At 44.7% G+C, this 24,401-nt stretch overlaps 2 protein-coding genes across 3 annotated transcripts in view; one reads left to right on the top strand and one right to left on the bottom strand.

The window, feature by feature from the left end:
* ACAN (aggrecan) overlaps window positions 1-467 on the top strand; it is a 62,029-nt gene extending 61,562 nt beyond the window's left edge. Inside the window, exon 19 of the mRNA XM_037835339.1 lies at window positions 79-467. Coding sequence (XP_037691267.1) covers window positions 79-146 — 68 coding nt within the window. The 3' untranslated portion in view covers window positions 147-467. The remainder of the gene's footprint in view (window positions 1-78) is intronic.
* A 2,184-nt stretch (window positions 468-2,651) lies between these two features.
* The window catches only part of HAPLN3 (hyaluronan and proteoglycan link protein 3), a 39,866-nt gene continuing 18,116 nt past the window's right edge, over window positions 2,652-24,401 (bottom strand). For both annotated transcript variants that reach the window (XM_037835340.1, XM_037835341.1), the window contains 3 exons: window positions 6,569-6,937; window positions 4,335-4,637; window positions 2,652-3,665 (listed from right to left, as the gene is read on the bottom strand). In XM_037835340.1, the coding sequence (XP_037691268.1) occupies window positions 3,379-3,665; window positions 4,335-4,637; window positions 6,569-6,937 (959 nt within the window). In that variant the 3' untranslated portion in view covers window positions 2,652-3,378. The remainder of the gene's footprint in view (window positions 3,666-4,334; window positions 4,638-6,568; window positions 6,938-24,401) is intronic.

Consider the following 24,401-nt stretch of genomic DNA (forward strand, 5'->3'; position numbering starts at 1 on the left):
GGGGCTAGGGCTGGCCCCACCTCCTTGCCGGAGTTCACCGGTGTTTCTCGTCCCGCTCCCCTCCACCCCCCCACCCAGCCGCCACCTACAAGCGCCGAGTACAGAAGCGGAGCTCCCGGAGAAGCCGCCCCGGCCCGGCCCGCTGAGAGGGACTCCCGGCCCGCGCCGAGGACGCTGAGCCCAGAAGCCTTGCCAAACTGACAGCGCGTCCCACACAGACGGTGTCTTCTTCTTGTCGCTTTTTTTCATTTAAGGAATTCCATTAAAGAAGGAAAAAAAATAAATAAATCCCACATTGTGTATGCACCCACCCGCCGCCCAGATTGCCAAAACTTCATCTGATTTTCTCCCCCAAATACCAAAGCCAAGCAAACGTGTGTAAACCCCGTGGACTGAGTTTAGAGACATTTCTTCAATCTCCTGTTGTGCCTTTCCAAGGGACCAGCGCAGGGACAGGGGGAGAAGGGGAGGGGTTAAGTTAAATAAAGAAGATTATTTTTTGTTTCCTGACTTTATCCGAGAGCAGTGCAATCGTTGGTTATTTCATCTCCAGGGAGAGCCAGGGAGGAGGGAGGAGGGGTCAGAAGGAGCCGGAAGTGGCCGCGGCCCGAGGGCACGGAGGACTCGAACCCGGAGCTGAATGCACCGGACGAGGAGCCGGGAGGGCTGCGGCGGCTCTGTGGAGCGGAAGCCTGGGGGAGAGCGGGCGGCTGGGGCGGCGCGACCCGGCAGCGGGCAGGAGAGAGCATCTTCCGCCGCGTGGGGTCGGGCTCCCTCCGAGGTCCCTCTCCCAGTGTCCTCCCACCCGGGGCCGCCACCCCGGCGGGTGTCTGTCTGAGCAGGGCGGGGTGGGGGGCACTTCCTTCCCGGTTGGAGTGCCCCCCACCCCTCCCCTCCCCCACCCCGCCCCCGGGACCGTGCAGGCACCAGGGTTCCGAGCGCCTATTTATATTTTTGAAAATTGAAGATTATGATAATAATAATAAAGACATTGGAAGAGATCTCTTTTCCTTTCTTTTTTTTAATTTAAGAAGGCAACCATGGTCCAGGGTCTACAGAATGGGCTCATGTCAATGGGGACATGTTTTGATCAAATGACCCCTAATTGGTGTGAATCCTGTCCCTTCAGAGAGCTCGGGACTGTCACACCTGTCCTGTATTTTTATGAGGGTGCCATTGCGTATGATGGATTCCGTATGTGTGTGTGCATGCATGTGTGCCTGCATATGAATATGGAGCATGGTGTGTGGGCATGTAAGGGTGATGTGCTTGTGTGCACACGTGTGTGTGTGTCTGACATGAAGTGTCACAAGTGATGTGCCACAATCAACAGGTGCTGTGTGTGGCTTGGCAAGTGGACACATCATCAAAGAACTTCAACGAGACATCTGGTGACAATGTGCATGCTGTTTGGTTCTCTGAGATCACATTTTCCACTCACACATAAGGACTCAGTTGGTAGACTGGGTCCAAGAACGGGCAAAACCAGTATTTATCAAAAGGCGGGAGGACGGGGGGGCTGCAGATAGGCTCAGAACAGTAAATCTCACACACGTTTGGGGTAAACTAATTAGCTGGCTGCTACGGAGAAGTCAGGCTGGGCATCCTGCCCTCAAGAGGCTATTTTGATTGTTAGTGGCTTCTCTGACGAACCTTGAGAGTTGAGCTGGGGGATGAACCTGCCAGGCACAGTTCTTCCTCCACCTGATTATGGGCCCTGGGTGCTTCACCTCCCCCACCAGTCTCTCAACACGCCTGAGTCTTTATTTGTGTCTGAGTGTTGGTATGTGCATGCCAGGGTGAGTGGGTGCCTGCTGGCATCTTTCCAGCAGTGCACGTGTGTATGATTATTTGTAGGAGAATGTACATACATGCCCACGTTACCTACAGCACTGGAAAGAATGGGTGGGCAAAAGTAGAGGGTACACATAGTAGGGGCTCAATAATCACATAATTCGTCACTTAACTGTCTATGTCAGTGGCTTTCAAACCTGAGCTGCACTGCATCGGCATCACCTGGAGGGCTTGTGGTACCTGAGCATTGGCTTTACCCACCGGAGTTTCTGACTGAGTTTCTGGCAGAGTTTCTGCAGGTCCAGGATGAGCTTGAAATTTTGCATTTCTAATGAAGTCCAGGTGATGCTGGGCCCACACCTTGGGAAACACTGGGTTATGGAAGAAGTGATGGACTGGTTGACTGATGGGTAAGAGGTGTGCCTGGGTGGGGGCAGCTGGTCTAGTTTCCTGAGAGGGTTGAGGAGGGGGTTCTTGCAGAGTGTGAGGTGTACTGAGGGCTGGTCCCCAAGATTACCTGGCCTCTGAGAACTTCTGGAGGATACAGCCTGCTAAGAAGCACCTCCAGCCCTTCTGTTGGGCCCCCCAGCACAGACACACAGCCAGAGGGTGTGAATGACAGATTTGCAAGGGTGGTGGTGGGAGCCCAGCTGCTAGCACTCAAGGCAGGGCATGCCCTGGGGAGGGCAAGGTCAGGAGCAAATCATCCCAAGGGTGCAGCCCCCAGAGTTCCCCGCCTACCCAGCTGAATGAATCCAGCAAGGGATGGCCCTAAACCCCCACCCAACCCTCCAAGGCAAGGCAGCTGTGCCCTGAACCTGAACAAGACTGAGAGCAGATGCAGGGGAGGACTGGAGTAGAGGAAGGAGTCATAGCACCATTTATTATCCAAAGAAAATACACACACACCTGAGGGACGCTCCCCAAATGGGGAAAACAGAACAAAACACAGAGTCTTTGGAACCAAGAGAAGGGAGAATGGGGAGAGGGCTTTGACCCTCCCCTTGGATTTCACACAAAAGCCTAGGGACTCACTTCCAGCCCTAGCTTCTCAGCAGGGCTGATTTGGGCCAGCAGCTTCACAGAGAAGTCCCAGGGGGCAGGGAGACGGCAAGGCCCAGTGGCCGGCTCCAGAGCCCATGTCCCCTGGATGCCCTCTCCCTCCCCCAGGCTGAGGTGGAGAGAGCTGCAGGCACCAGTGGGGGAGGGGGGACCCAAGATGTAGGCCAGGCTCTGCCCCCACTCACAGGGGCACCGTGGGCGGGCCACTGCCCCCTCGAGAGAGGGGCCTGACTCAGTGACAGCAGAACTCCTCTAAAAGTCCCCGAACCTTAAGGGTCCAGAGGAGTTGGGCAGAGGGATTCCAGGATGGAGAGAGCCTTGGGGGTGTCCAGCTACGCAGAGGGAGGATTTGGATTCTGTTGGGTTTACCAAGAATAGTAATCGTTTTAAAAAGTCCAAGTTGAGAAGCATAAAAATAGTATAAAATTGCCCCAACACTCAAGGGAAAATGAACCACTCAATAAATATGCAGCCCGGGAGGGGATGGGCAGGCGTGGGGGGCGGGGAGCTGGCTGCCGGGTTCTAGCGCTGGCGGTAGCAGTAGACCCCGTGCTGGCGGCTCAGAGGGTCTGGGAAACCGAAGCTTCGGACGCCGGCCTCCAGGGACCCGCAGTTGGGACGGGGGTGAGCCACCGGGTAGCGTGCGCTGCCGTCCGCCAGCCAGCCAGCATCGCAGCGGTCCAGGCCGCGGAACTTCCAGGCAGCGAAGAGCTGGCCCACCTTGGCGATCTGGGTGCCGTCCTCCTCGCAGGCCCGCTTGGCCTCTGGCAGGGTCAGCTTCTCCGGGTGCTCCAGGTAGTACACCTGCCCTGTGGGGGAAGTGGGTGGGAAGGCTGGGCAGCCATGGGGCAGAGGGGCCTGCAGCCAGGCCAGCCCACCAGACCCACTCACCAGTCCCCACAGACCTGACAACTGTCTGAGCCCAGGAGCCACCACACTGTGGGGCATCTGCAGTAGACATTTCCGGGACTACCTTTCCAGGCCCCGACCCTCTCGAAGAGCTCCAGCCCACCTGTCAGACGGCTGGGGTCCCTCTGGTCATGTCTTTACTCCCTAACTGCACCATGGGTGGGCACCCACCCAGGCTGGACCACAGTCTCCCTCCACTCATTTACTAAGCACCTACTATGTGCCAGATGTTTTCGAAGTGCATGGGATATGACACTGATCCAATTTTTTTACTTGCCTATCTTCCCATGAAATGAGTTGCTTTTTGAGGACAGACTGCTTTTATCCATCTCTGTTGCCTGAGAGCCTACTCTAAGCCCCAGCACACAGTAGGCACTCAGGAAATGTTTGATGAGTGAACAAGCCAATGATCGACATGAAGCAGCAGCTGCAGCAGCAGCAGCAAAGCTCTCAAAACTTGGACAGCCATTGCTTCAGGATCTGCCTGGTGCTCCAGACCCCCAGGTGGAGGTACCAGGGGTCCCAGACCACCCTCAAACCCCCAGGTCTGTGCCCTGCCCTCCACTCACCCTTCGGGGCAGGGGCGAAGCAGAACACATCATAGCGGTGCAGGCGGCGGTGGCGGGGGCCGTAGCTGCGCACGCCAGGCGCCAGGTGCAGGCCTCCGCAGGGTCGCCGGGGCCACGTGATGGGGTACTGCACCGAGGCGTCCTGCAGCCAGCCGGCGTTGCACCAGTCCAGGCCCTCCTCCCAGGCCCGGAAGAGCTGCTCGAAGGAAGCCACCACTGCATCCTGCTCCTCGCAGGCCCTCTGGGCTTCATAAAAATTGAGCTCGTAGCGCCCCTGGGGGGGCTGGTAGGGGAAGACCACGCCTGGGAGACCGGAAAGAAGAGCTTGGAGGGGTGGGCAGGAGACGAGCTGGCTGGAGACCCCAGCTGCCTCCCGCCTCCGCTGGGATATATGCTCCCTGCAACACATGGGCACATGCATGGGCACCCAGGTGCACACATGCCGTCTCTCGGAGAAGCTCAGCGAACCTATAACCTCCTGTCCATTGCCAAAATTTCCCAAATTCAAGGGCAGAGCTGATAATCTGGTTTACACCTCCCTCCTAGATGTAGGCCAGCACACAGCAATACTCAGAAAATATTAATCAGCTTTTTAAGGTAATTAATTAGTCAACTAAGGTCCCCAACTATAGAATTCCCAAGGCCATGTCGGGAACCCCAGCAGGATGTGCTGTCATCTACAGGAGACAGCCAGGCCTCGGACTCCTGCAGGAAACTTCCAGGAGAAGGGAGGCTCCAGAAGCTGTGGGAAGTGACCCTTACATAAAGGGGGGCCAAGGTCAGGGAGCCTCAGGCTCCCCGCAAAACTTATGGTTCTTGGTTGATGTTGTACTATAACAAAAAGATGTCTAAACATCTGAGATTCAGTCCCTACCATGTCAGATGAAACCTTATGGAGTGGGAGGGTGCCGAGGGGCCTGGGTGGGGACCCTGCCCAATGGGAATTGTTTAGAAGCAGTGGCCAGGGTCCTTGGATTCTCCTCGTTGTGGCCTGGGACCACCCTGGGCCCCAAACCCTGATCTCAGCTGGGGCAGGAAGTCAGCACGTGGGCACAGCCAGGAGAAGAGGGGCAGAGAGGCCCACAGACCCTGACAATCAGCTGGCAAATTCCGTGTGTGTGGAGGGGTTGTACTTTATGCCTGGTTCCACCCTAAATTCCTGGCCTTTACAGAGCCAGGAAGGGGTGCAGCCTCCCTGTTTCTCTAGCTGCCCCTCCTGTCCCCAGACAAATGACCCTCCAAGCTCTCTCCCACCACCCCCAACTCCAAGGCAACCTCTGGGCCACCATCTAAGCCCCTGGCACTGAGAAGTAGACACCAAGAGTTTCGAACTCTGCCATTTACTGAACTGTGCACTTGACACTAAGTTTGTCCTCATCTCCTCAGAGAAACTACTATCATTCCCCATTTTACACATGAGAAAATGGGGTCAGAGAGGATGAACCATTTACCCAGGGCACCACACTGGGATAGGGTGGGGATGGGGTTCAAAGCCAGGTCATCTGACTCCGGGGGCTGTGACTTGTCCATCCCTCAAGCTGCTCCTCTAACAGGTAGGAAACATGGGAGGACACACGGCCCACCCTAGAGGGTGAGAAGGTAAAAAGAACTTAGAGGTCTCAAACCAGAACCCACAGATGAGTTGTTGTGGTTGATTTTTTTAAAAGGATTTTTACATAAAAATTCAGAGATTTCACATAAAAATATAAGCTTTTTTCAAATCAGAAAATCTGGTAGCCCTGGGCCTGCATTCTGGTGTAGCATCACTGGCTGGGCCTGACCAGAAAGGCTCTCTTTGGATGGGGCATGGGCTCAGCACTCAGCAGTGTGCCCCAAGCCCCAGCACTCCCTATCATCTCACACTTGGCCTGCCACATTCACTTATGTTGCCTGCAGACCCTGCTTTACTCTCAGCTCTGTTTCTAATTAGCTGTATAACTTCTCTGAGTGGGGGTGAGTAGAGAATAGAGCATTCTGGAGCCAGACCACCTGGCTTCAAACCCCAGCTTGCCATTTACAAGCTGTGTGACCTCAGGTAAGTGACTTTACCTCTCTGTGCCTCCGTTTCCTCATTTGTAAAGTGGGGATGATAATAACAGTAGCTTCCTCATAGGGTTGTTTTAAGGATGAGTTGGGTTAAAGTGTCTACAGCACAAAGGTCTGGATGCTTTCTCAGGGCCCCCTCACCTCCTGCCCCAGCTCTCAGCATCACCCAACCTCCATCGGGGTCTCACCCCGCAGCTCCAGCTCCACCAGGCCGCTCTCATCCTCCAGCCCGTCAATGACCTCGCAGCGGTAGCGCCCGGAGTCCTCCAGCCTCAGGTTCCGGATCTCCAGGGAAGCCTCCCCCTCCTTGTCCTGATGCAAGTGCACTCGGCCTTGGTAGTCCCCGAAGGAGCGGTGCTTCAGCCCGATGGCCACCAGCACGTCCTGCTCCGGGGACCCGTTCTCCGACAGCTTCCACCACTTGATGCGCACCGGCCTTGGGGAGGCCAGGGCCGGCTCATAGCCGTAGCGGCAGGGCAGGGTGGCGTTGGCCCCCCGGTGGGTGAACAAGGTCTCCTTGGGCGTCTCCACCACCAGCTTCACTCCATTGAAGAGGCCTGGGGGAGAGATGGGGACAGGCTTATAGCACTTTTGTTCCCCTGTGAGGAACACCCCAGCTTCCTCTAGGCTCAGGTGCAAAAATGTCTACAGCTCTCCCCACTCTCCCATCCCAGATCTGCAGTGTGACTCTGCAGGTCCTCCCATCAAGAGACAGGATCTGTTTACCTCCCCTTCAAATCCGGGCTGGCCTTGTGACTTCCTTTGACCAAATGACTGTGACAAGCGACATTGTGCATGCCCTGAGCCTGGGCTTTGGGAGGCTCTGTGGCCCCCATTCATTCTCGTGGAACTGCCCCAGCCGCCACGAGCACCAGCCCTGACTGCTGGAAGACGGAATGGGCCGCCCCAGCTGAGGTCATCCTGGCCCACCCAGCACCACCCCCAGCCGACCTGCCATAGACTGTGGGCGCGTGAGCAGAGCCATGGCCAGAAGGAGGGCCCAGCTGAGCCCAGCCTAAATGCTCACCCACAGAACCATGAGGTATATAAATGGCTGGTGTCTTAAGCCACCAAGTTTTGGAGTGTTTTTTATGCATCAAAAGCTAACAGGTGATTTGGCGGTTCCTCACAAAGTTAAACATAGAATTACCAAATGCCCCAGCAATTCCACTCCTTGCTATACACCCAAAAGAACTGAAAAAAGTCCTCAAACAGGTGCTTATACATGAATATCCACAGCAGCGTTATTCAGAATAGCCGAAAGGCTAGAAACAATCCTAACACCCACCAACAGATGAATGGATAAACACAATATGGTATAGACATATAGTGGAATATCATTCTATCATAAAAAGGAACAAAGTTCTGATACATGCTACAACATGGGTGAGCCTCGAAGACATCATGTTGAGTGAAATAAGCCAGACCCAAAAGGCCACATATTATATTATTCCAATCATATGAAATATCCAGAATAGATAAATCTATACAGACAGAAAGCAGGTTGGTGGTGGCCAGGGGATTGGGGGATCACAGAAGAGTGAGTGAGTGACGGCTAATGGTTTCCTTTTGGGGTGACGAAAATGTTTTGGAACTAGAGAGAAGAGGTGGCTGCGCAACAAAGTGAATGTACTAAATGCCACTGAATCATACGGTTTAAAATGATAAATGTTATTTGAATTTCACCTCAATTAAAAATTAACAAAAAAAGGAAACAAAAGCTAACCAATGTAGCATGCAACAACAAGGGCATCCCCAACTGAGGTGTGAGGCTGGGACCAGCAGCCACGGGCTTGGATCCCTTAGCCTCCTTCCTCGTGACATGGGCCAGGGGGAGCAGCACAGCCTCCCCTTCATCTCTGGTGCAGCTGTTTACCCTGAGTCTTCCCAAGCACATGGTCATGCTGGCGAGATACAGGAGGAACTTCTAGGGGAGGCTACTCTAAGGGCTCAGGGCTGAACAAATAAACCAGAGCATGCACCAAAGAACCAGCCTTATGTGCTAAGGATGCTTCACCTTTAACTTGGGGCCCCCTATAGGGGTCTCCCCACCTCATTCTCTTGGGTCTGAACTTCAAGACATGCCTGAAGTACACAAGGTGGGGAGGAGGCAGCAAGCTCGGGTAAGCCAAGAGACAGACGGGGAGGCTCCCTGTAGGGGATCTCATGCTGAGAAAAAGCTGTAGCCAACATGCCTGATTCCTTAGTGCAGTGGTTCTCAAAGTGTGGCCCCCGGACCAGCAGCAGCACCAACAGGTGTGAAGGGTTGAACAGTGCACCTCAGAAAGACAAGCTCAAGTCTTCACCTCCAGTACCTGTGCATACGACCTGATTTGGAAATAGGGTCTTTGCAGATGTATCAAGTTAAGATGAGGCCCTACTGGATGAGAGTGGGCCCTAACCCAAGGACTGGTGTCCCTATAAGGGGAGGAGAATAGACTCAGAGACAGACAAACAGGAATGATGCCATGTGACCGTGGAGGCAGAGACTGGAGTGACGCATCTGCAAGCCAAGGATGGCCAAGGATGGCTGGCAGCACCAGAAGCCAGAAGAAAGGCCTTGAACAGATCCCCCCAGAACCTCCAGAGGGAGAAGGGTCCGGCTGACACCCAGGTTTCAGACTTGTGGTCTCCAGAACTGTGAGAGAATAAATTCCTGTTGTTTTCCGCCACCCAGTTTGTGGAAATTTGCGACGGCAGCCCTAGAAGACTAATACACCTGGGAACTTGCCGGAAATGCAAATTCTTGGGCCGCCACTCCAGAATCAGAAATGCTGGTGGTGGAGCCCAGTGAGCTGTCCAGGGACTCGGAAGCTTCCTGAAGTTGGGGAACCCACACTCCGGAGAGGCAGACCCACACAGAGGTTTGAGACCACAGGCTCTGGGTCAGGGGATCGTAGTTTGAATCTTGGTTCCACCATTTCACATGGTGAAATCTGGGGAAGTCAAGCCTGAGTTTGTAGACCTGCTTAATAAAAGCACCCACAGTCCCTGCAATGAGGCTCAAATAAAATAAGCAGGACACCTGGCACACAGACAGCATCCAATGGATGCGAGCCAAAACCATCATTTAGCGGACATTTCCTTTGTTTTCCCCAATTCTCTTTAGCAAAGTTGTGTTTGAAGCCTCTGACCTGAATAAAATGAAGATGTTAAGCTAAACTGTACTACACCCGAATGACAAAATAGTACACAGCCATATACAATAACCGGGTTCATTCAGTGACTTAGGAAAAGATACATAATGAGGGAGGTTATAAAACCACATGTAGATGACTCCCAGGGGTGTAAATCTCCCTGACAATGTGGAACATGACTCCTGGGGATGAGCCTGGACCCAGCATCGTGGGATTGAGAAAGCCTTCTGGACCAAAAGGGGGATGAGAAATGAAACAAAACAAAGTTTCAGTGGTTGAGAGATTTCAAATGGAGTTGAGAGGTCACTCTGGAGGCATTCTTATGTGCTATATAGATATCCCTTTTTAGTTTTTAGTGTATTGGAATAGCTAGAAGGAAATACCTGAAACTGTTTAACTGCAACCCAGTAGCCTTGACTCTTGAAGACAACTGTATAACTATGTAGCTTACATGGTGTAACCATGTGATGGTGAAAACCTTGTGGCTCACACTCCCTTTATCCAGTATATGGACAAATGAGTAGAAAAATGGGGACAAAAAGTAAATGAAAAATAGGGTGGGATTGGGGGGATGGAATGCTTTAGGTGTTCTTTTTTACTTTTATTTTTATTCTTCTTTTTTTTTGGAGTAAGGAAAATGTTCAAAAACTGATTGAGGTGATGAATGCACAACTATATGATAGTACTGTGAACAACTGATTGTACACTGTGGATGACTGTATAGTATGTGAATATATCTCAATAAAACTGAATTTTAAAAAAACCACATGTAGAGCAAGACCCAATTTTTGTTAAAGAACATTCTTAATCATATAGTAAAGGATGGAAGGATATACCTAAAAAGTTAGCAGTGGTTCTCCTGGTAGGGGGAACTATATGTGATTTTGCTTGCAAATATTCAGGGACTGAAGGGAAAGAGGAAAATGAAGAGTTGGCCTGGTAGGGTGGTGGGAGTCTGGGAAGGAAGTTCAAGTTTTTAAATTTCCTTGACTCTCACTAAAGTTGTGCTTGTACCAAACAATAAATTCTGGAGAGAAGGGGGGAAATTCCCTGCAGGCCCCATAATCTAATCAAAGGGGAAGAAAGGCAAAAGGCAGACCCCTGGGCTGCCTCATTCCTTCCACAAAGAAATCTCAGCTTCCTAATAACTTCCTAATAACACAGTTATTAGGGCCAGTTGCCCAAATCTCTGAGCCTCAGTTTCCTCATCTATAAGATAGGAATAATAACTGGATCTTTGGGGTTCACAGGGCAGCCACGGTCCATTGGGCCTGGTCAGTGCCCATGCTGCACTGGCTATTGAATGTTTGTATTCTCACCCTTGCCTCTCAGGATTTTTGTGAGGATTATATGAGATAAGGCATCTAGAAGTGTGCCTGATACATAGTATGTGTGCAATAACTGATAAATAAAAAGTCACTTGCCCAAGGCCAGGCAGCTAAGAAGTGACAGAATTAAGATGCAAACTCCCGTCTGTGCATCCCAACCACTTCTCCACTTTGGAGACTCAGAGAGGTCAGATTTCACTCTTGAAAACTTAGCAGGACTTTGGGGAAAGTAGAAAAAGTACAAGTGAGGATGTCATCAACCTGGCAACGTTAAGACATCCCCTGAAAATTCCTCCCCAGAGATTCAGCAAATAAAAGGACAAATCTCACTTACTTAGAACTCTGGAGGATGGTAGAGAATGGAGAAGGACTTCCCAAGTGCTGAACCAAAGACAAAGGAACATATCAGGTAGGAAACTTCCATGCCAGCCCTGCCGGTACATTCCCTCCTTCACTCGGCTCTGGAGCTGCTCAGAGGTGGCAGCCTGGAACCCTCCCACCTCCCACTGGGGATAGCAGCAACAGAACCCACCATACCCAGGCACAGGGACCCGAGTCCACAGAGACCCAGGGCAGAACACAAGCTGCTGGGGAGGGCTGCACACAAAAGGAGCCTCGGGGGCATGGGGAGAGATCTCGGTAAGACTGCAACCAGAAAGTGCTGCACTCACTCACTCAATCCAGTTTCTGTTGACCACCTAAACGCAAGATGGACTTTTCTGGAGTGACCCACCTTTCTGGTTTGGCTCCATCTGGTTCCCAGAGGCGGGACACCCTCACAGAAAAAAAAAAAAAAAATGGGAGAGGGGAGTTTAAAATGAATTGTTGTGAGACAGGAGGGTCCCAGAACTGAAAGGAGTAAAGAAAGGGGGGCACCGAGTAAGGGAGAAAATTTAAACAAATTGTAGGAGCTGGGGAGTAAATTCTCCACAAAAACAAACAGAACATATCAAGACTGCTGGAGAATGAACAGAGGAGAAATTTTCTCCTGGATGTGAAACAATTACACAAAATGCATAATCTTAAAAATTATACCACATATCCAGGGCAAGAATCAGATGAAGAAGAGCTGAGAAGATCTGATTAGTTAAACACAGGCTATTCTAAAGATCTAGAATAAGTTGGACCAAGTGTCAAAGAAAAGCCTAACACAAAGTTGGTCAACAATAAAACCCTAGACAAGAGGGAGAAACTGACTTTCAGAGTTAACTCATGAAGATACTCAGATGCCTAAACATCAGCAAAAAACCACAAGCCGTACTAAGAAACAGGAAGACATGGCTCAGTCAAGGGAACAAATTAAAACTTTAGAGGAGACATAGATTTGGAACAACTAATCAAAGAAGTTCAAACAAATCTTCTAAATCAATTCAAGGAGATGAAGGAAAATAGGCATAAACAGAGAATATTAAGACAATTTGTGAGCATAAAGAATAATTCAAAAGTATAAAAAGAAACAACAGAAATTATGGGGTATGCAAGGCAAAATAATGGAGATTAAAATACACTAGAGGCATACAACAACAGATTTGAACAGGCAGAAGAAAGAATCAGGTAACCAAAACACAGAACAATTGAAATCATACAGGGAGGCGGGGCAAGATGGCGGACTAGTGAGCTGTATGTTTTAGTTACTCCTCCAGGAAAGTAGGTAGAAAGCCAGGAACTGCATGGACTGGACACCACAGAGCAATCTGACTTTGGGCATACTTCATACAACACTCATGAAAATGTGGAACTGCTGAGATCAGCGAAATCTGTAAGATTTTGCGGCCAGGGGACCCGCGCCCCTCCCTGCCAGGCTCAGTCCCATGGGAGGAGGGGCTGTCAGCTCCGGGAAGGAGAATGGAGAACTGCAGTGGCAGCCCTTATCGGAAATTCATTCTGCTGATCCAAACTCCAACCATAGATAGACTGAGACCAGACACCACAGAATCTGAGAGCAGCCAGTCCAGCAGACAGGAGACAGACATAGAAAAAAACAGCACGAAAAACTCCAAAATAAAAGCAGAGGATTTTTGGAGTTCTGGTGAACATAGAAAGGGGAAGGGCAGAGCTCAGGCCCTGAGGCTCATATGCAAATCCCGAAGAAAAGCTGATCTCTCTGCCCTGTGGACCTTTCCTTAATGGCCCTAATTGCTTTGTCTCTTAGCATTTCAATAACCCATTAGATCTGTGAGGAGGGCCCTTTTTGTTTTTTGTTTTTTTTAAATCCTTTTTTCTTTTTCTAAAACAATTACTCTAAGAAGCCCAATACAGAAAGCTTCAAAGACTTGCAATTTGGGCAGGTCAAGACAAGAGCAGAACTAAGAGAGCTCTGAGACAAAAGGGAATAATCCAGTGGCTGAGAAATTTTACTAAACACCACAACTTCCCAAGAAAAGGGGGGTGTCTGCTCACAGCCATCATCCTGGTGGACAGGAAACACTCCTGCCCATCGCAAGCCCCATAGCCCAGAGCTGCCCCAGACAACCCAGTGTGACGGAAGTGCTTCAAACAACAGGCACACTCCACAAAACTGGGCGTGGACATTAGCCTTCCCTGCAACCTCAGCTGATTGTCCCAGAGTTGGGAAGGTGGAGCAGTGTGAATTAACAAAGCCCCATTCAGCCATCATTTCAGCAGACTGGGAGCCTCCCTACACAGCCCAGCAGCCCAGAACCGCCCTGGGGGGACGGCACTCACCTGTGACATAGCACAGTCATCACTCAAGAGAGGACCAGGGGGTGCACGGCCTGGAAGAGGGACCCACTCACAAGTCTCAGGAGCCATACGCCAATACCAAGGTCTTGTGGGTCAGTGGCAGAGACAAACTGTGGCAGGACTGAACTGAAGGATTAGACTATTGCAGCAGCTTTAAAACTCCAGGATCACCAGGGAGATTTGATTGTTAGAGCCACCCCCACTCCCTGACTGCCCAGAAACACGCCCCATATACAGGGCGGGCAACACCAACTACACATGCAAGCTTGGTACACCAATTGGACCCCACAAGACTCACTCCTCCACTCACCACAAAGGCAAAGCAGGGAAGAACTGCCTTGTGGAGAACAGGTGGCTCGTGGACGCCACCTGCTGATTAGTTAGAGAAAGTGTACTCCACGAAGCTGTAGATCTGATAAATTAGAGATAAGGACTTCAATCGGTCTACACATCCTAAAAGAACCCTATCAAGTTCAGCAAATGCCAAGAGGCCAAAAACAACAGAAAATTATAAAGCATATGAAAAAACCAGACGATATGGATAACCCAAGCCCAAGCACCCAAATCAAAAGATCAGAGGAGACACAGCACCTAGAGCAGCTACTCAAAGAACTAAAGATGAACAGTGAGACCATAGTACAGAATACAAAGGATATCAAGAAGACCCTAGAAGAGCATAAAGAAGACATTGCAAGACTAAATAAAAAAATAGATGATCTTATGGAAATTAAAGAAACTGTTGACCAAATTAAAAAGATTCTGGACACTCATAGTAAAAGACTAGAGGAAGTTGAACAACGAATCAGTGACCTGGAAGATGACAGAATGGAAAATGAAAGCATAAAAGAAAGAATGGGGAAAAAAATTGAAAAAATCAAAACGGACCTCAGGGATACGATAGATAATATAAAACGTCCTAATATAAGACTCATTGGTGTTCCAGAAGGGGAAGAAAAGGGTAAAGGTCTAGGAAGAGTATTCAAAGAAATTGTTGGGGAAAACTTCCCAAATCTTCTAAACAAAATAAATAGACAAATCATAAATGCTCAGCAAACTCCAAATAGAATAAATCCAAATAAACCCACTCCAAGACATATTCTGATCACACTGTCAAACACGGAAGAGAAGTAGCAAGTTCTGAAAGCAGCAAGAGAAAAGCAATTCACCACATACAAAGGAAACAGCATAAGACTAAGTAGTGACTACTCAGCAGCCACCATGGAGGCAAGAAGGCAGTGGCACGATATATTTAAAATTCTGAGTGAGAAAAATTTCCAGCCAAGAATACTTTATCCAGCAAAGCTCTCCTTCAAATTTGAGGGAGAGCTTAAATTTTTCACAGACAAATGCTAAGAGAATTTGCTAAGAAGAGACCTGCCCTGCTGGAGATACTAAAGGGAGCCCTACACACAGAGAAACAAAGAAAGGACAGAGAGACTTGGAGAAAGGTTCAGTACTAAAGAGATTCGGTATGGGTACAATAAAGGATATTAATAGACAGAGGGGAAAAATATATATGACAAACATAAACCAAAGGATAAGATGGCTGATTCAAGAAATGCCTTCACGGTTATAACGTTGAATGTAAATGGATTAAACTCCCCAATTAAAAGACATAGATTTGCAGAATGGATCAAAAAAAATGAACCATCAATATGTTGCATACAAGAGACTCATCTTAGACACAGGGACACAAAGAAATTGAAAGTGAAAGGATGGAAAAAAATATTTCATGCAAGCTACAGCCAAAAGAAAGCAGGTGTAGCAATATTAATCTCAGATAAAATAGACTTCAAATGCAGGGATGTTTTGAGAGACAAAGAAGGCCACTACATACTAATAAAAGGGGCAATTTAGCAAGAAGAAATAACAATCGTAAATGTCTATGCACCCAATCAAGGTGCCACAAAATACATGAGAGAAACACTGGCAAAACTAAAGGAAGCAATTGATGTTTCCACAATAATTGTGGGAGACTTCAACACATCACTCTCTCCTATAGATAGATCAACCAGACAGAAGACCAATAAGGAAACTGAAAACCTAAACAATCTGATAAATGAATTAGATTTAACAGACATATACAGGACATTACATCCCAAATCACCAGGATACACATACTTTTCTAGTGCTCACGGAACTTTCTCCAGAATAGATCATATGCTGGGACATAAAACAAGCCTCAGTAAATTTAAAAAGATTGAAATTATTCAAAGCACATTCTCTGACCACAATGGAATACAATTAGAAGTCAATAACCATCAGAGACTTAGAAAATTCACAAATACCTGGAGGTTAAACAACACACTCCTAAACAATCAGTGGGTTAAAGAAGAAATAGCAAGAGAAATTGCTAAATATATAGAGACGAATGAAAATGAGAACACAACATACCAAAACCTATGGGATGCAGCAAAAGCAGTGCTAAGGGGGAAATTTATAGCACTAAACGCATATATTAAAAAGGAAGAAAGAGCCAAAATCAAAGAACTAATGGATCAACTGAAGAAGCTAGAAAATGAACAGCAAACCAATACTAAACCAAGTAGAACAAAAGAAATCACAAGGATTAAAGCAGAAATAAATGACATAGAGAACAAAAAAACAATAGAGAGGATAAATATCACCAAAAGTTGGTTCTTTGAGAAGATCAACAAGATTGGCAAGCCCCTAGCTAGACTGACAAAATCAAAAAGAGAGAAGACCCATATAAAAAAAATCATGAATGAAAAAGGTGACATTACTGCAGATCCTGAAGAAATTAAAAAAATTATAAGAGGATACTATGAACAACTGTATGGCAACAAACTGGAAAATGTAGAGGAAATGGACAATTTCCTGGGAACATATGAACAACCTAGACTGACCAGAGAAGAAATAGAAGACCTCAATCAACCCATCACAAGCAAAGAGATCCAATCAGTCATCAAAAATCTTCCCACAAATAAATGCCCAGGGCCAGATAGCTTCACAGGGGAATTCTACCAAACTTTCCAGAAAGAACTGACACCAATCTTACTCAAACTCTTTCAAAACATTGAAGAAAATGGAATACTACCTAACTCATTTTATGAAGCTAACATCAATCTAATACCAAAACCAGGCAAAGATGCTACAAAAAAGGAAAACTACCAGCCAATCTCCCTAATGAATATAGATGCAAAAATCCTCAACAAAATACTTGCAAATCGAATCCAAAGACACATTAAAAAAATCATACACCATGACCAAGTGGGGTTCATTCCAGGTATGCAAGGATGGTTCAACATAAGAAAATCAATCAATGTATTATAACACATTAAAAATTCAAAAGGGAAAAATCAAATGATCATCTCAATAGATGCTGAAAAAGCATTTGACAAAATCCAACATCCCTTTTTGATAAAAACATTTCAAAAGGTAGGAATTGAAGGAAACTTCCTCAATATGATAAAGAGCATATATGAAAAACCCACAGCCAGCATAGTACTCAATGTTGAGAGACTGAAAGCCTTCCCACTAAGATCAGGAACAAGACAAGGATGCCCGCTGTCACCACTGTTATTCAACATTGTGCTGGAAGTGCTAGCCAGGGCAATCCGGCAAGACAAAGAAATAAAAGGCATCCAAATTGGAAAAGAAGAAGTAAAACTGTCATTGTTTGCAGATGATATGATCTTATATCTGGAAAACCCTGAGAAATCGACGATACAGCTACTAGAGCTAATAAATTTAGCAAAGTAGCAGGATATAAGATTAATGCGCAGAAGTCAGTAATGTTTCTATATGCTAGAAATGAACAAACTGAAGAGACACTCAAGAAAAAGATACCATTTTCAATACCAACTAAAAAAATCAAGTACCTAGGAATAAACTTAACCAAAGATGTAAAGGACCTATACATAGAAAACTACGTAACTCTACTAAAAGAAATAGAAGTGGACCTTAAAAGATGGAAAAATATTCCATGTTCATGGATAGGAAGGCTAAATGTCATTAAGATGTCAATTCTACCCAAATTCATCTACAGATTCAATGCAATCCCAATCAAAATTCCAACAACCTACCTTGCAGACTTTGAAAAGCTAGTTATCAAATTTATTTGGAAAGGGAAGATGCCTCGAATTGCTAAAGACACTCTAAAAAAGAAAAACGAAGTGGGAGGACTTACCCTCCCTGACTTGAAGCTTATTATAAAGCCACAGTTGTCAAAACAGCATGGTACTGGCACAAAGATAGACATATAGATCAATGGAATCGAATTGAGAATTCAGAGATAGACCCTCAGATCTATGGCCGACTGATCTTTGATAAGGCCCCCAAAGTCACTGAACTGAGTCATAATGGTCTATTCAACAAATGGGGCTGGGAGAGTGGGATATCCATATCCAAAAGAATGAAAGAGGACCCCTACCTCACCCCCTACACAAAAATTAACTCAAAATGGACCAAAGATCTCAATATAAAAGAAAGTACCATAAAATCCTAGAAGATAATGTAGGAAAACATCTTCAAGACCTTGTGTTAGGCGGCCACTTCCTAGACTTTACACCCAAAGCACAAGCAACAAAAGAAAAAATAGATAAATGGGAACTCCTCAAGCTTAGAAGTTTCTGCACCTCAAAGGAATTTCTCAAAAAGGTAAAGAGGCAGCCAACTAAATGGGAAAAAATTTTTGGAAACCATGTATCTGACAAAAGACTGATATCTTGCATATATAAAGAAATCCTACAACTCAATGACAATAGTACAGACAGCCCAATTATAAAATGGGCAAAAGATATGAAAAGACAGTTCTCTGAAGAGGAAATACAAATGGCCAAGAAACACATGAAAAAATGTTCAGCTTCACTAGCTATTAGAGAGATACAAATTAAGACCACAATGAGATACCATCTAACACCGATTAGAATGGCTGCCATTAAACAAACAGGAAACTACAAATGCTGGAGGGGATGTGGAGAAATTGGAACTCTTATTCATTGTTGGTGGGACTGTATAATGGTTCAGCCACTCTGGAAGTCAGTCTGGCAGTTCCTTAGAAAACTAGAAATAAAGTTACCATTCGATCCAGTGATTGCACTTCTCGGTGTATACCCGGAAGATCGGAAAGCAGTGACACAAACAGATATCTGCACGCCAATGTTCATAGCAGCATTATTCACAATTACCAAGAGATGGAAACAACCCAAATGTCCTTCAACAGATGAGTGGATAAATAAAATGTGGTATATACACACGATGGAATACTACACAGCAGTAAGAAGGAACGACCTCGTGAAACATATGACAACATGGATGAACCTTGAAGACATAATGCTGAGCGAAATAAGCCAGGCACAGAAAGAGAAATATTATATGCTACCACTAATGTGAACTTTGAAAAATGTAAAACGAATGGTTTATAATGTAGAATGTAGGGGAACTAGCAATAGAGAGCAATTAAGGAAGGGGGAACAGTAATCCAAGAAGAGATATGCTATTTAACGTTCTGGGGATGCCCAGGAATGACTATGGTCTGTTAATTTCTGATGGATATAGTAGGAACAAGTTCACAGAAATGTTGCTATATTAGGTAACTTTCTTGGGGTAAAGTAGGAACAGGTTGGAAGTAAAGCAGTTATCTTAGGTTAGTTGTCTTTTTCTTACTCCTTTGTTATGGTCTCTTTGAAATGTTCTTTTATTGTATGTTTTTCTTTTTTGTTTTTTTGTTTTTTGTTTTTTTTTTAATTTTTTTTTTCCATACAGTTGATTTAAAAAGGAAGAAAAGGTTAGAAAAAAAAAGAAAAGAAAAAAAGGAAAAAAATATATAGTGCCCCCTTGAGGAGCCTGTGGAGAATGCAGGGTTATTGGCCTATCCCACCTCAATGGTTGCTAACATGACCACAGACATAGGGGACTGGTGGTTTGATGGGTTGAGCCCTCTACCGTAGGTTTTACCCTTGGGAAGACGGTTGCTGCAAAGGAGAGGCTAGGCCTCCCTATAATTGTGCCTAAGAGCCTCCTCCCGAATGCTTCTTTGTTGCTCAGATGTGGCCCTCTCTCTCTAGCTAAGCCAACTTGAAAGGTGAAATCACTGCCCTGCCCCCCTACGTGGGATCAGACACCCAGGGGAGTGAATCTCCCTGGCAACGTGGAATATGACTCCCGGGGAGGAATGTAGACCTGGCATCGTGGGACGGAGAACATCTTCTTGACCAAAAGGGGGATGTGAAAGGAAATGAAATAAGCTTCAGTAGCAGAGAGATTCCAAAAGGAGCCGAGAGGTCACTCTGGTGGGCACTCTTACGCACACTTTAGACAACCCTTTTTAGGTTCTAAAGAATTGGGGTAGCTGGTGGTAGATACCTGAAACTATCAAACTACAACCCAGAACCCATGAATCTCGAAGACAATTGTATAAAAATGTAGCTTATGAGGGGTGACAATGGGATTGGGAAAACCATAAGGACCACACTCCCCTTTGTCTAGTTTATGGATGGATGAGTAGAAAAATAGGGGAAGGAAACAAACAAACAAACAAAGATAGGGGAAGGAAACAAACAAACAAACAGACAAAGATACCCAGTGTTCTTTTTTACTTCAATTGCTCTTTTTTACTTTAATTATTATTCTTGTTATTTGTGTGTGTGTGCTAATGAAGGTGTCAGGGATTGATTTAGGTGATGAATGTACAACTACGTAATGGTACTGTGAACAATCGAATGTACAATTTGTTTTGTATGACTGCATGGTATGTGAATATATCTGAATAAAATGCAGATTAAAAAAAAAGAAATCATACAGATAGAGAAAAGAAAAGATGGAGAAAAGAATAGATAAAATTGAGTAGTATCTCAGGGATATAAGTGACAGCATGAAGCACACAAACATATGTGTTGGGGTGTCTAAGAAGGAGAAGAGAAGGGAAAAGAATATCTGAGGAAATAATGGCCAAAAATTTCCCTACTCTTATGAAAGACATACATATACATGTCCAGGAAGCACAACATACTCCAAACAAAATATATCCTAATGGATTTACTCTGAGACACATACTAATCAGAATGTCAAATGCCAAAGATAAACAGAGAATACTGAAAGCAGCAAGAGAAAAGCAATTCGTCACATACAAGGAATCTTCAATAAGACTAAGTGTTAATTTCTCATCAGAAACCATGGAGGAGAGTAGGCAGTGGTATGATACATTTAAGGTACTGAAAGAGAAAAACTGCCAGTCAAAAATTCTTTATCCAGCAAAACTATCCTTCAAAAATGAGGGAGAGTTTAAAATATTCATAGATAAACAGAAACTGAGAGAGTTCGTCAACAAGAGACCTGTTTTTCTTATTCCTTTGTTTTGTTTTGTTTGAAATGTTTTTTTTAATTTTTTGATAAATAAAGTTTTAGAAACAAAAAACAAAACAAAACAAAAAACAAAAAAAACAAGACACCTGTCCTACAAGAATTATTAGAGGGAGTTCCACCAGTTGAAAGTAAAAGACAGGAGAGAGTGGTTTGACATAGTGTGAAGTAATGAAGATCATCAGTAACAGAAACTAAAACAGTAAATGCAAACCCCAAAGTACTATATCCTCAAGATACAACTCTACTCTTTAATTCCTATAAGAGTCAGAATACAACTAAACAAGAAAAAGACATTTCTTGATAATGGACATGCAAATTATAAAGTGGTAAAGTGGGACAAAAACAACATAAAGATGGGAAACGGGGATATGGGAACAGAGAACATGTATGCTATCTATCTAGGTTGGTATCTTTTCAAATTAGTAGGTTATAGATGTAGGATATATAATATAAACCTAAGGGTAACCACAAAGAAATTATTTTTAAAATATACAGAAATAAAAATGAGGACAGAATCAGTCAGATACATCACAAAAGATCAACTATATACAAAAGGAGGTTGCAAAAAAGGAAAAGAAAGATCAAAAAAATATATATGACATATAAAAACCAAAGGACAAAATGGCTGAAGTAAGTGCTGCCTTTACAGTAATAACAATGAATGTTAATGGACTAAACTTCCCAGTCAAAAGACATAGGTTGGTCACTGCCTAGACATCCCTGAAGGTAGGGAATGTGATTAAACTAGAGAAAGGGGTAGCAACATACAAGATGGAACTTAACGGAGGATTATGAATACTGAATCTCTATATAATTTCCTTTCTCTTAGTTGCTAGGATAATGGAATAGCTGAAGGGGGAGAACTGAAGTGGTGGAACTATAACCCATAGCATTCTTTGAAATTTGCTTTATTGTTGAATTTTAATTTGAAAGTTATCACCTTTTTGCATATGTTATATTTCACAATAAGGAAATAGCTGAAGCTGTGGTACTGTGACTCATAACATTTTTGGAAATTTCCAATGTAACTACTTGTTGGATCATACTTTGAAAGTTATTACCTTTTTGCATATGTGTTATATTTCACAATAAGGAAATAACTGAAACTGTGGAACTGTAACCCATAACATTCTTTGAAATTTGCTCTCTAACTACTTGTTAAATTGCACTTTGAAAGTCATCACTTCTATGTATATATGTTATATTCCACAATAAAAAACATGGAAAAAAAAGACATAGGTTGGCAGAATGGATAAAAAAGCATGATCCAACTACATGCTATTTACAAGAAACTCACCTCAGAACCAAAGACACAGGTTGAAAGTGAAGGGTTGTAAAAAGATATTCCATGCAAATAGTAACCAAAATAGAGCTGGAGTAGCTACACAAACATTAAACAAAATAGACTTTAAGTCAAAAGTTGTTATAAGAGACAAAGAAAGACACTGTATTTATAAAAGGGGCAATCCACCAAGAAGAATTAACAATCATAAATATTTATGTATCTAATCACAGTGCCCTAAAATACATGAAGCAAACACTGGCAAAACTGAAGGGAGAAATAGACACCTCTACAATAATAGGTGGAGACATCAATACACCACTCTCATTAATACATAGAACATCTAGGCAGAAGATCAATAAGGAAACAGAGGACTTGAATAATATGATAAATGACCTAGACCTAACAGACAAATACAGAACATTGCACATTCAAATAGCAGGATATGCATTCTTCTCAAGTGCACACAGATGATTCTCCAGGATAAGACCACATGTTGGGTCAAAAAAAAAAGTCTCAATAAATTTACAAAGATTGAAATTATACAAAGCATTTTCTCTGACCACAATGGAATGAAGCTGGAAATCAATAACAGGTAGAGAACTGGAAAATCCACAAATACATGGAAGTTAAATTACATACTCTTAAACAATGAGTGGGTCAAAGAAGAAATTGCAAAGGAAATCAGTAAATATAACACAGCATATCAAAATTTATGGGATGCAGTTAAGGCAGTGCTGAGAGGGAAATTTATAGCCCTAAACAGAAGAAGGAGAAGAAGGAGAAGGGGGTGAGGGGGAGGGGGGAGGAGAGGGAGGAGGGGGAGGAGGGGGAGGAGGGGGAGAAAAAGAAGAAGAGGCAGCAACAGCAGCAGCAGCTAAAATCAATGACCTAACTTTATGCCTGGAGGAACTGGAAAAAGTATGGCAAACTAACTCCAAAGCAAGCAGAAGGAAATAAATAACAAAGATTAGAGCAGAAATAAATGAAATTGAGAATAAAAAAACAGTAGAGAGAATCAACAAAACCAAAAGTTGGTTCTTTGGATAGGTCAATAAAATTAACAACCCTTTAACTAAACTGACAAAGAAAAAAAGAAAGAAGGTGCAAATAAAATCAGCAATGAGAGGGAGGACATTACTACTGACCCCGCAGACATAAAAAGGATCTTAAGAAGATACTATAAACAACTGTATGCCAACGACTTAGACAACCTAGATGAAATGGACAAATTCCTAGAAACACACAAACAACCTGACTCTAGAAACAGAAGACCTCCACAGACCAATTACAAGCGATTGAATCAGTCATCAAAGACCTCCAACAAAAAAAAGCCCAGGACCAGATGGCTTCACAGGTGAATTCTACGAATCATTCCAAGAAGAATTAATGCCAATCCTGCTCAAACTCTTCCAAAAAATTGAAAAGGAGGGAACACCACCTAACTTATCTAAGAGGTCAGAATCACCCTAATACCAAAGCCAGATAAAGATAATACAAGAAAAAAAAAATACAATTTTTCTTATGAATATAGATGCAAAAATCCTCAAAAAATACTTGCAAATTGAATCCAACAGCACAACAAAAGAATTAGACACCATGACCAAGTAGGTTTTATCCCAGGTATGCAAGGGTGGTTCAATACAAGAAAATCAATTAATGTAATACACCATGTTAACAAAACAAAGGGGAAAAAACACATGATCGTCTCCATTGTCACAGAAAAGGCATTTGACAAAGTCCTTTCTTGATAAAAACACTTAGACAAATAGGAATAGAAGGAAACTTCCTCTACATGATAAAGGGCATATATGAAAAACCCACAGCTAACATCATACTCAATGGTGAAAGACTGAAAGCCTTCCCTCTAAGATCAGGAACAAGACAGGGATGCCCACTATCACCACTGTTATTCAACATTGTGCTAGAAGTTCTAGCTAAAGCAATTAGGCAAGAAAAAGAAACAAAAGGCATCCAAATTGAAAAAAAAGAAGTATAACTTTCACTATTTCCAGATGACATGATCCTATACACAGAAAGTCCCAAAAAACTACAACAAAATGGTGGAATACAAGCCAAAATTAGTAGTGTTTCTATACACTAGTAATGAGCAATCTGAGGAGAAAATCAAGAAAAAAAAATTCCATTTACAATAGCAAGCAAAAAATCAAATATCTAGGAATAAATTTAACCAAGGACATAAAGGATTTATACACAGAAAACTACAAAACATTGCTAAAAGAAA

The sequence above is a fragment of the Choloepus didactylus genome, chromosome 4, assembly GCF_015220235.1.
Source record: "Choloepus didactylus isolate mChoDid1 chromosome 4, mChoDid1.pri, whole genome shotgun sequence".
In the NCBI taxonomy this organism is placed as follows: domain Eukaryota; kingdom Metazoa; phylum Chordata; class Mammalia; order Pilosa; family Megalonychidae; genus Choloepus; species Choloepus didactylus.